A 13,245-nucleotide genomic window follows, 5' to 3' on the forward strand; every position below is an offset into this window, starting at 1 on the left:
TTTACTTAAATCTCAAACTCTTCTCCAAAACTTTATGAAATATGACACGACTGTTCCCCGGAACTTTGTTTCTTGGACAGAATAATTTGTAAATGTCCTTCTGCTTTTCTAAACAATTAACAAGTAATTCACAGGTGCAGGTCCTATCTGGTTGCCCAGTCTGGCTCCAGCTAAGTGTGGGGGGGGCAGGGGTGAGGGGGCGGGGGGAGCTTGTAAGTTGACCTTTGGTACTAGCACTCTCTTCTCTTCCAGTTACCTTACCTCCCTGGTTTCAGGTTTCACCTCTGAGCAGATAAGTCTCAAATCAACATCTGTAATCCTGACTAGGAGTTCCCATTAGCTCCTATGAAGCCCATCACAATAACCTGGATTAGTGGAGTAGTGGATTACCTCAATCTTCTCCTATAAATGCACTTTGTACATACTATTTTCAAATTAACAGCCTTAAAGCATCCCTTCCATCATGTCTCCCCAACTTAAGACTCTCTACTGGTTCTCTACTGCTTACTATACTAAGGCCAATGCTTCACCATCTGACTATAAGCACGCATCCCATAATTACTTTTATGGGTTCAGAATTCCCTATCTTCTTCCAACTCCTGAACAAGCCACATTCAGATTCCTTCTTCCTACTTCATTCCCACTGGTTACCCAAATTCTATAACCCTTTAGTGCTCAGCCAAACTGATTACACCAGAATATATACCTATTTGAGGTATGGCTTGTTTTTCTGAGATAACAGTAAGCATATTTTAAAAATCCTTCATTTTTCAGAACTCAGGAGCTGCACTATGCATAAAACAAGTATGTGATGAACATATGTTCAACTTGCAGTAGTGAACACTTGTTTTCATTCAGTTTACTGACTGCAGGGAATTGAAACCTTCATCTCAGCAAACATATGCCCATATTACCTTCTCCATTTTAGAACTGCCCTGATTTTCAAATTCTTAGAAAGAAATACTATTAGATGATTAAGACTCTTGCTTTATAGTGTCCTTGTGGGTATATCATTCTGGTTTATCATTACCTTTTATTGTTTTTTTTTTTGAGACAAGTTCTTGCTCTATCACCCAGGCTGAAGTGCAGTGGTGTGATCTCAGACCACGGCAACCTCTACCTCCTGGGCTCCAGCAAGCCTCCTACCTCAGCCTCCCAAGTAGCTGGGACTACAGGCATGAGCCACCATGCTCAGCTAATATTCTGGTTTATCTCAAAGTGAGTTCTTTGTTAGTCAGATATGAAACTGGAGATACTGAATGGAATAAAAATAAAACTTCTTTTCACTCTCTAGTATTAAATAAAGGTTCCAGATTTAGTAATAAGGCAGTAAAGATCTCTAGACCTTAGTAAGGTAATCCAAGAAATAGTTTACTTTTCTCTCTCCCTTTATGCAGAAAAAGCAAATCAAAAGTGGGAGTAATTTATTCAAATCACAATATAAGGAAAAAATTACAGACAATAAAATCTTCCTTCTGAGTCAGCATTTTTCTTTTGTGACTTTTATCTCAGCAAAATTTGAGTTATTTTACTAACTACTTGAGCAAAGAAAAATCAGAGAGGCAGAAATAATGATGCTGGGTAAATTTTTGGAACCAAAAGAGAAACTGACGTGGCCTAAGATACGCACCATTAGAAGAGGCATAGAGGGCTTTTAGGAAATAGCCACAGATGTCTAAGGTGACCAGCTGATTCCTTTCACAGTGTAAAACTTCGATGTTGTTGAAAATCATAGCATCTAGATCACCAAGTTTATTGTCTCGTAGGTCAAGCTGAGTGACATGCTGCAGAAAGTCCACTTCATCTGCTATCAGCTTCCTAATTACATTCAACCTTGAGTGGAAAAGACACAAATAGAGACTATAGTGAACTGCAAGGCTACAAATAAATGGGCACACCCTAATACGAGAGACAGCAAGAAAGAACTCAATTATCTCCGTATTATTGCTCTCCATGATTTTTGGAATCTCAGAATCTAGCCTTGCTTAACTAGCCAGAGTATCTATTTTTAGCTGCAATTCCAGAAGGTTTTAACCTTCACAATATATTCTGAAACATAAGTGACACCACTACAGCTGTGAGAAGAATAAGCATACTGACTTTACCTTAATTCACTTCAAGAGGGAAAAAAAATCTACTTAAGCACTGACTTCCAAAGAACTAGGAATTAACGTCCAAAGAATGGTGAAACTATCTATATCATACCGAATATAACATAAGAAACAAAACTCAGACTGTTAGGTACATTACAACTACAATGAATATTTAATGAAGGCAAAAGGATGGGTGAACAGGCAGATGAATAGGAAATCTGGCATCTAGGATCCACTGAGAAATCATAGAACAATGGACAAAAATGGAAATCAACACCTGCGTGATGAGGCAAGGCGCAGGGGAAAACTGGCAGAATCTCTAGCCATGAGAACTAGTGAGCTAACTGACTGAAGTTGCTATGGATGAGCTACCAGAAAATAAGTAGTAATGGGGACCAGGAATCAAAATAAAAAAGATATATTTAGCTTCAAAGGGGAGAAAAATACATGGAAATGTCAATTTCCAGTTTGTTAGGCTATGTCTAACTCCTTTAAAAATAAACAACAAAAACCATCTACTTTCCATTACAAAGCCTGCAAAGTGCTGAGATGATGCACTTGATTCGAAAAGCATTAATACAGGAAGGGTGCGGTGGCTCACACCTGTAATCCCAGCACTTTGGGAGGCCGAGGAGGGAGGATCACAAGGTCAGGAGTTCAAGACCAGCCTGGCCAGCATGGTGAAACCCCGTCTCTACTAAAAAAAAAATACAAAAAATTAGCTGGGCATGGTGGCACACACCTGCAATACTAGCTACTCGGGAGGCTGAGGCAGAAGAACTGTTTGAACCCAGGAGGCAGAGGTTGCAGTGAGCCAAGATTGCACCACTGCACTCTAGCCAGGACGACAGAGCAAGACTCTGTCTGAAAAAAAAAAGAGTCTTAATATAAGTCTGGAACACAGGAAAAAGCCAAAGATTCTCTGTAGTGAATTTCTGTTCTTTAAAAAATAAAATAAAGCTATGGAAAATGAATTAAGACTTATATCCTAAAGCCACTGAAACACAAGGATGAGTTCCAGCAAAGAGCTGGGATTCATCAACACGCAAGCACAGCATATGGCCTTTTCCAATGTCCCTAAGAGGATTTTTTTTGGCTCCTTCTCTTTTTTTATTCCAGGTTGTAAGATTTAACAACTGGCCTCAACCCAGCAATCTGCCTATTTCCAAATGCTCACTAGATTACTAGAATGTGTACACAGAATAAAAAAGAAAAAACGCATCTCATCTTGGGTACAACAGACGGCAGGAATGGAACAAATATCCCATCTTCTTCCCAATCTACACTTTGAACAACCTTCATAATGGCCTTATCATCCTGACTTGAAAGAGCCACACACAATTTCATTCAATTAATACAATTTCATTGTATTAATACTAAAATAATAAGCATTGATTTAATGAGGAGACAAAAAAATCTATAACAAAAGCAAAGTTAATGTAACGATAAGAAAAGTTAATATTTGGCTTAAGTTGCTAACTTTCACCATGACTGAAATACCAAGTTTTCAGGCTCACACAGTATTATAGCTACTTAGGATGAACTGTTTCATTATCTGTTTAACTGACAGATAAAATTGTATGTATTTATTGTGTATAGCATGACATTTTGAAATATATGTACATTGTGAAATAATTAAATCTAGCTAGTTCACATGCACTATCTCACACAGTTATTACTTTTGTGGTCCACTCTCTTAGCACTGTTCAAGAATACAATATATTATGGCTGGGTGTGGTAGCTCAAACTCTGTAATCCTAATACTTTGAAAGGCTGAAGTAGGAGGATCATTTAAGACCAGACTGGGCAACAAAGCAATACCCCATCTCTATAATAAATAAAAAATCAGCCAGCTGTGTTATACTCCCAGCTATCTGAGAGGCTGGGGCAGGAGAATCCCTTTAACCCAGGAGTTTGAGGCTGCAGTGAATCGTGATCGCACCACTGCATTCCAGATTGGGCGACAAAGTGAGACCCTGTCTCAAAAACAAAAACAAAACAAAACAAAAACACATACAAGAATACAAATAAATACGTTTGTATTTATTTCATTACATTTGTATGTATTTTGTTGCATTAACTTTGTTTTAGTTGTATTTTGTCTCCTCACTAAATCAATGATTATTTTAGTATTAATAAAATGAAATTAATTACATTGTATTAATTGAATGAAATTGTGTATGGCTCTTTCAAATGAAGACGATAAAGCCATTATGAAGGTAGTTCGAAGTATAGATTGGGAAGAAGATGGGACATTTGTTCCATTCCTACAGCCTGTTGTACCCAAGATGAGATGTGTTTTTTCTTTTTTATTCTGGGTACACATTCTAGTACATCAGTCACCATGATGTACTAGGACAAACTTTTAAAATTTTTATTTATTTATTTATTTATTTATTGAGATGGAGTCTCACTCTATCACCCAGGCTACAATGCAGTGGCATGATCTCAGCTCACTGCAACCTCCACCTCCTGAGTTCAAGTGATTCTCTTGTCTCAGCCTCCTGAGTAGCTGGGACTACAGGTGCGTGCCACCACACCTGGCTAATTTTTGTATTTTTAGTAGAGATGGGGTTTTGCCATGTTGGCCAGGCTATTCTTGAACTCCTTACCTCAGGTGATCCACCCTCCTAGGCCTCCCAAAGTGCTGGGATTACAGGCGTAAGCCACCGAACCCAGCCCAGACAAACTTTTTAAGAGGCAAAATATGATTAAAATTCTCTCCTGGCTAGACATGGTGACTCTCACATCTGTATCTCCCAGCACTTGGGGAGGCTGAGGCAAGAGAACAGCTTGAGTCCAGGAGTCTGAGCCAAGCTAGGCAACAAAGGAGACCCCGTCTCTCCAAAAAAATTTTAAAATTGGCCAAGATTGTGTTAGTGCGTGCCTATGATCCCAGCTACACGGGAGGCTGAGACAGGAAGATCACTTGAGTTCAGGAGATCGAGGCTATAGGAAGCTGTGTTTGTGCCACTGCACTCCAGCCTGTGAAGGGCTACAGCAATGATGACGATAATGATGATCTATGGCTTTGTGGTGGTAAGAGATGAATAAAATATCTTTTGGTATCTGTTGATAAAGGTGTTTATCAACAGATTTCACAATTTAGTAAGCAGAGTCAGATATGTTTTATAAAATACAGGAATTACAATTATGTGATAAGTGCCATGAATGATGTATAAAATGCTGAGAATGGTTAAAAAAAAAAAGGGCTATGGAAAAGGAAGCAAATCATCTGAATCCCAAGAGTAGGCAGAACTGAACAGGTGCACATGGGAGAAGAAAAGCAGGTACGAGGAAGCAGAGGAACAGCCTCCGCAGCAAAGAGAAGAGCACAGGGCAAGTTTCATGCCTGCCTGCACAGCTTCTGCAGGAGTGAAGGGAATGAAAGGGTCTGGGCTACGAAGGTAGTTTAGGCAATTAATATTTATCAAGGACTAGACCTACTAAGGACTAGCACTGGGCTGAAGGATAAATAAGAACAGTGCTTAAATTATCAATGGGGAAGGAGACCTATTTTCTAAAGTTGTAATTGGTGACAAACTGATGTATAGTACACAACCCATACACAACCCACTGTGCCAGTCTGACAACATCTAAATTAGCTGAGGCTAGGCACAGTGGCTCACGCCTGCAATCCCAACACTTTGGGAGGCCAAGGTGGGTGGATCACTTGAGGTCAGGAGTTCGAGAGCAGCCTGGCCAACATGGTGAAACCCTGTCTCTACTAAAAATACAAAAAATTAGCCAGGCATGGTGACAGGCACCTGTAATCCCAGCTACCTGAGAGGCTGAGGAGGGAGAATTGGCTGAACCCGGGAGGCAGAGGTTGCACTGAGCTGAGATTGCGCCACTGCACTCCAGCCTGGCAACAAGAGTGAAATTCTGTCTCAAAATAATAATAACAATAATAAATGAAATAAAAATAAAATAAAATAAAATAAAATAAACTAGTTGATACCCTGTACAACAAAAATGAACTCAATGCACTTAAGATACTGTGGAATGTCAAATCATTATATGTTACTCAAATATTAGTCTCAACTTCTGTACGCATCTCACTGAGGAAAAGTAGCAAATAGTTCACTTGCCATCACAGATTGGAGGCCCACACATGAGCAGCTCTGAGACAGAGCCTCATCCTCAAGGGACTCGCATACCTGTGGGCTGAAACCAAATATAAGGGCTTGAATACTTTGAGCTAGAGAACGGCAGGCTCTGAGCAAAATTGTGCTTGTTTGGGAGGCTGCCCAAGGGGAGCAAATGGCTCAACTAGAAGACAACAGTCACAGTGAGGAGAAAAAGGAAGTGATGATCAAAGAGAGAAACTCATGTAAAAGAAAAGCTGACAGAATCAGCCAAGAGTTGTGTGTCTGGAAAACCAGTGAGGTGGCATTGCTATCAGCAAAAGCAAATCAATGAGAAAGAACCGGTTAAGTAAGAAAGACACTGAACTCTGTTTCACATGTATTTGGTCAAATGTGTCAATAGGGAAAACCAAGGAGAAGTTATTTAGCTGGCAGCTTAAGTGGAACTGGTCTCAAGAAGTCAAAGAAGGGTTAGAATGATTAACATCAAGATGAAAGGTGAAAATGAAGCCTGAGAGTATATGCAACCACCAATGCAGAAAAAATGGATCGAAAGAGAAGTGACCAACGAGAAACAGCCACACTTTGTACAGACAGGAGGAAGAAGAAGAGGAGGAGGAGGAGGAAACAACAGGAGGAGAAATTATTAATGACACCACCGAAGAAATGGCATCAAAGAACATCAATATAAAGGAAAAAAAAATCACTTAATCTGATGTAAAATTTCCATTTAAAGGAAAAAAACTCAGTAAAATTAGCCCTTTACTTAGAGAAACTAAGCAACACTCTCCTTAAAATTACTCCACTAGCTTTGATTTTAAGTATTAAGGCAGAATTAGGCTGAGCATGGTGGCTCACATCTGTAATCCCAGCACTTTGAGAGGCCTAGGCAGGCGGACCACTTCAGGTCAGGAGTTCAAGACCAGCCTGGCCAACATGGTGAAACTCTGTTTCTACTAAAAATACAAAAATTAGCCAGGCATGGTGGTGGGCACCTGTAATCCCAGCTATTCGGGAGGTTAAGGCAGGAGAATCTCTTGAACCCAGGAGGTGGAGGTTGCAGTGAGCTGAGATCATGCCACTACACAGATCATGCCACTACACTCCAGCCTGGGCGACAGAGAGAGACACTGTCTCAAAAAAACAAAAATAAAAACAGAAACAGGGCTGGGCGCAGTGGCTCACGCCTGTAATCCCAGCACTTTGGGAGGCCGAGGCGGGTGGATCACAAGGTCAAGAGATCGAGACCATCCTGGTCAACATGGTGAAACCCCATCTCTACTAAAAATACAAAAAAAAAAAAAATTAGCTGGGCCTGGTGACACGTGCCTGTAATCCCAGCTACTCAGGAGGCTGAGGCAGGAGAACTGCCTGAACCCAGGAGGCAGACATTGCGGTGAGCTGAGATCACACCATTGCACTCCAGCCTGGGTAACAAGAGCGAAACTCCGTCTCCAAAAAAAAAAAACAGAAACGAAAACAAAACAAAAACAAAAAACAACAAATAAAGTATTAAGGCAGAATTAGAACAAATCTAATCTGATTTTCCCCTCCTCAGCTCAGGAAGAAAGCAGTTACTTATGGTCATGCAACATTTACAGAGTGTCTAATGTCTATTCTGGTATTTAAATATCATGTAGGTGATGTCATCTAAAAAGGCTCAAGTTAGAAGTATGAATCTAAAGAATTTATAAAGCTCTTACTAAGATTTATTCCTTCTAGACATTTTAGGTTGATCTTATGTATAAGCTAATTCAGATCAAGAAAAATGATGTAATGCTACATGTACCAGGTAACTCAGAAATCATCTCATTCTTGCTACCTGAGGTCAATGCAAGCCATTGCCCTTGGCTCTAATTAAGTTATACTGCTGGTGGATGAATAAAATAGGGCTTAAATTCTGGTATATAAGAAAATCAGAGGCAAATAATGTTAACAATTTAGAAAGCAAGTTAACGAACTGTTTAGAGTTCCTTATCTTGTCACATTCCAAGAAGTTCGCAAAAATCAAATAAATTATAACCACGTTTACCTCCAAATTAAGAATTCTAGATCTGCAAATTGCTAATACTTCCCTAGGAAGGACAGGTCTGATTCCTTTATTCTGAGGAAAGGTGAAGCCAAGCAATTCTTTATGGGACAGGAATGTATGAGTTTCCTAGACTGACCATATGAATGAAGAAGAAAGGGGAGGAAAAGGTGATGAAACTGCACATGCCTGAGTACTTGGGAGGCTGAAGCAGGAAGACTGCCTGAGCCCAGGAGTTTGAGGCTGCAGTGAGCTATGTGCGCACCACTGCACTCCAGGCCAGGCAAGAGAGCAAGGCCCTATTTCTTTAAAAACAACATCAAAAAATAAAACAAACAAAAACAAAACACAGCTCTCTCACTCAACTGGGTTCCAATTTGCAAAGCAAAGACCTTCAAGACATATATCAATGAGAAATTTTTAACAAGTTTCTAGTGACAGCAAACCCTACAATTAATCCTAATTCTTCCTTCTAGGCAGAAATAGAAAAACAGGCCCACATTCAACTACCCAGCCCATTTGCCTTGGTTAATTTCACTAAAAAAGGCTATATAACCTACTCCCTATGCCTGCAATATAAGCCAACCACTCAAATGAGATCTATCAAAAATTGTTACCTTAGATCCACATGTTTAACGTGAGGCATTTTTCTTAAGGCCTGTAGCCTAAGGGTCTCCATACAGTTTCCAGACATACAAAGTTTATCCACAGCAGTCAATTTCTCCAACACTTCTGGAATGTCAGTAAATTCATTGAAAGAAAGACCCAGATAACTAAGCTGCTTCATGTTCTCCAACTCAGCAGGAAGGGATTGTAGAAAGTTTCCGTCCAACAAAAATGTCTGTAAGCTATTAGAGAAAACATAAGAATTACAAAGAGAATGTATACATTTTACATCTTTATTATCAACATACAAGTTCCATTAAGTGTAGATCATATTACCAGAAAATGCATTACTCTTTGCAAAATGCCTAAGGGTAGGGCCTGAGGCAGTAATGGGTTAAAGAGAAATAATCAGAGATAAATATCTTAATCTTTTATTGAAAATGAAAATTATGACTAGTTTTCCCAATTTGAATAGACATAAATAAGACCAATGTAAGCTAAATGTGATATGAATCGATTCAGATATACTTTGGGCTTTCCTTGTTATTTCTTAAAATTAATCTCTAAGTCTTAGAATTCACTATAACTCAGAAAAATGAGAACATAACCCACACCCCATGTTTATACATATTCATCAGTAGGGATCTTCAGTTCTAAACAAGAATATTTAGTTTTTTTACAAGACCGTAAAGAGTATAAATCTAACAAATGAACTCCACACAGATGATAGAGTGCCTGATCTCTTGATTTGGGGCCAAGACTTACATGACCAACATAACAAGTGAACTAATCTTATGTGGTACACCCCCAATGCAGCTTCCCTGGGGTTTCGGATATACCCGCCAGTGGGGTTTAAAGTTCTCACTTGTGCATCACTCCAACGTCTGCTGGGACTGATCGCAGGGCATTGCAGGACACATTCAGCTCTGCCAGGGTTGGAATATTGCAGACTGCTAGTGGGAAGTCCCCTAGATGATTATTGGAAAGGTTAAGACTCTTCAACTTGGTGAACCTATTACAATAAAACAAAACAAAAGGGGAAAAAGAGACAAATGTCATTAACATCATAATTTTAGCATAGCCTAAGAGATAATCTAGTCCAACTCCCAAATTCAACTGAAGAGGAAATGGGGCCCCCAGAGAGGTTAAGGGAGCAGCAGCGTTGGAATGCACATCTGCTGACTCTAAGGCCAGTGTTTCACCAAAAATGTAAACATTCTATCTTAAAACAAACTTTTCCCTCTAAAATCAGGTTGAATACTTAAGGAAGTGAATTCCGCTGGAGTAAGTTTTTTAGCAGTATCTCAATTAGCTTAATTAACACAGTGTAAATGGCCTGAGTGAGGGAGGGAAGGGACCAGACAGAGCAGGAGCTAGCCCTCTGGAGTCAAAAACTTCTGTTTCATGTTTCTCAAACCCAAAACTGAAATAATAAAAACTTATCAAAACAACACTCTCTCAATAGTAACTGGGACTTTGCAGATCCAAATTTAAGAACCAATTCTCAGCTGGTCACGGTGGCTCAGGTTTGTAATCCCAGCATTTTTGGGAGGCAGAGGTGAGTGGATCACTTGAGGCCAGGAGTTCAGGACCTGCCTGGCCAACATGGTGAACCCTCATCTCTACCAAAAACACAAAAAATTAGCCAGGCATGGTGGTGCATGCCTGTAATCCCAGCTACTCAGGAGGGTGAGGCACAAGAATCACTTGAACCCGTGAGGTAGAGGTTGCAATGAGCTGAGATTGCGCCCCTGCAATGCAGCCTGGGCAACAGAGTGAGACTCTGTCTCAAAATAGAACCAATTATCATTCCTTGATCTCAATACAGTACTTGATTGATACTACTGACCACACACCCTTCCTCCTCTTAGCTCTCTAAGCCCTCTTCTGTATTACCTTTCTTTTCTTCCCTACCTCAAATTGAAGTAATCTTCACAAATACGTTATCAGTTTCATACTCTCTGTACACTGTCTTCCTTGGAAATGTTTTTACTCCTATGTGAACAATTCTCTCAATCCTATCACATGCTGGCTCCTCTCCTGCACTACCCCACGTTTCCAGCCCAAAATTGAACTTGCCATCTTTATTCCAAACTGGCACTTCTTCCTGCTCTATTTTTGTTAATGGCCCTTTCATTTTCACAGTTGCCCAAGCAACTAAGGCAATTAAAGAAGCTATCTTTAATTTTTACTTCTCTGTATTTGGCCTATCAATGACCTCTACACCAGCTCTAAATGAGATAAGAATCAGATCAGTGACTGCATTATGCTAATTCCTTTAAAAACTGCCCACGTTTAATGCTAGACAGTATGCACTCTTCCTAGAAGAGACACACACATTCTAAAAATAAACCCAATTCAACCCAATCAGTATTTTAAAGAAATTATCATGTGAACTACTTGTCAAATTTTATAATAGAAAATGTTAAGCTGTATTCGAAATAGTTAAATTAAAGTTTATTCTAAACCAAAAGCTGACAGATAAATCTATCACTCATAATTCTAGGCCACAGGTCAACGAATGACCTCAGGAAAGCACTATCTTTTCATTCTCATTTTCCCCTACCAAGGGTAGCATTATCAGTAATGGAGGACAGCGAATATTCTGAACACTCTATTTACATTCAAACTAATTCAAGCATATCTTAATGCTCCCAAACTACTCAACAACCTGAAAAGACTGACTTCACTTCAGGACAAGTAGTATGCTTTAAAGGAAGAAATGTAACTCATGTCCACTTGTTCTACAATATAGAGTTCACACTACAGAAAAGAAGTTAACTTATGCAGCACATACTCAAGAGTAATCTTAATTATTAAAATGAAGTTATTTCAGTCACAGGATTATATTTAGCACCCAGTAGTGAGCATCATTCAGGTCTGACTTACTCCAAAGGCATACTTTTAGTTGTTGATACCAAGTGTCACAGAAAACCACAGTCAAGTAAATACACTTGATAATCTACAGAGACAGAAAACTGTAATTATAGTATGTTTACAAACAAACCTGAAGTCTCTTTCAAACTAGGTATCCTAAGTGCCCTATAACAAAGTCCAAAGGCCAGGTGCCATGACTCACATCTGTAACTCCAGCACTGTGGGAAGCTGAAGCAGAAGGACCACCTGAGGTAAGAAGCTCAAGACCAGAGTGGGCAACATAGCAAGAAATTTTTTAATCAGTTGGGTGTGGTGATAGGAGCCTGTAGTCCTAGCTACTGTGTTGAATCACTTGAGCCCAGGAGATTGAGGCAGTAGTGAGCTGCGAACACACCACTGTGCTCCAGTCTGGGCCACAGAGCAAGACCCTGTCTCTAAAATAACTTAAACAAACGAACGATGTGCATGACTGTTTGCCAAGGGTGGGGCCCTCAAGTGACAGGTCAGAAGTGGGGACAGGGAAGAGATGGCAGAATGAAGCTGATACTATCACTATTAAATTACTAACACTGCTTTAAATTTGCACCTCCTACTATATTCACATTATAAAATCAAAGTATAGTAACAATGATATGTACGTTTAGACACAAAATGTGCTAAACTATCTAGGGGTGTGATCTACTAGTGTTCCGTCCTTTCTCCAACTTCACAGCCATAACTAATCAATGTCAGAGCCAGAAGAACACACACTTTAAATCCGCTATTGAGGGAATACAGCAATCCATTTTGTCCCTGTATTTTCCTAGTTTCCCTTTTAATCTAGACAACAGTATACCATGTAAATGCATCACTGCCTACACTTGGCTTTAAATGGAATTTTCTCCCAGTTACTAAATTTTGAGGTATAATCTTCCAAGCTACCCTCTTAAGCAAATTATTTAACTCTATAAAAGGGAAGAGTATTTAGTTTCTTAATCAGAAAAGTTTAAATGCACCAAATTCATGCATCCAACTTTCCTACCTTTTTTTAGGTAAATATAAAGGTTTTTAAAACAAGTAAACCACAGTTCAACAAGCTTATTTGATTCTGGCCTCTAAAAAACTAGTTGAGAGTCAAGGCTCCTTGGAAAATGAAGTAAATCCATTTTTATCCAAGGGCGGGAAAGAAAAAAAGCCAATGTTTTACAGTATCAAAGTTGAAAGAAATAAACAAATATACCCAAATGCTACCAATCCTCACATACTTCCTCCTACTGGGCTTGTTTTGTCATAAGACATGCTTAATCTTTTTTGTTTTCTTAACATTTATTCGGTCTACACTCAAAAATGTATATGCAAAGCTATTTTTTCATTTGAGTTACAGGGAATGGTTATATATCCTTGTACATATTTAGGAAATAAAACCAAATAAACAGCATGATGACTATTTGGAGACAGAATATTAATTAGCTTTAGATATACCTAAGTCTTGAGTAATTTTCCTTCCAGGAACCAGGGATATATACGATACACTTGAAAACTTGACTAAAATAACAGTATGATGGCAGTAGTT

At 39.2% G+C, this 13,245-nt stretch overlaps 1 protein-coding gene across 1 annotated transcript in view; it reads right to left on the reverse strand.

Annotated features, from left to right (window-relative positions):
* PHLPP1 (PH domain and leucine rich repeat protein phosphatase 1) overlaps positions 1-13,245 on the reverse strand; it is a 245,055-nt gene that overhangs the window by 64,083 nt on the left and 167,727 nt on the right. Inside the window, exons 5-7 of the mRNA XM_012446430.2 lie at positions 9,682-9,828; positions 8,828-9,058; positions 1,631-1,833 (exon numbers count right to left, since the gene is read on the reverse strand). Of these exons, the coding sequence (XP_012301853.2) occupies positions 1,631-1,833; positions 8,828-9,058; positions 9,682-9,828 (581 nt within the window). The remainder of the gene's footprint in view (positions 1-1,630; positions 1,834-8,827; positions 9,059-9,681; positions 9,829-13,245) is intronic.

The sequence above is a fragment of the Aotus nancymaae genome, unplaced genomic scaffold, assembly GCF_030222135.1.
Source record: "Aotus nancymaae isolate 86718 unplaced genomic scaffold, 86718_ANA_hifiasm-v0.15.2.pri h1tg000020l, whole genome shotgun sequence".
Classification (NCBI taxonomy): Eukaryota; Metazoa; Chordata; class Mammalia; order Primates; family Aotidae; genus Aotus; species Aotus nancymaae.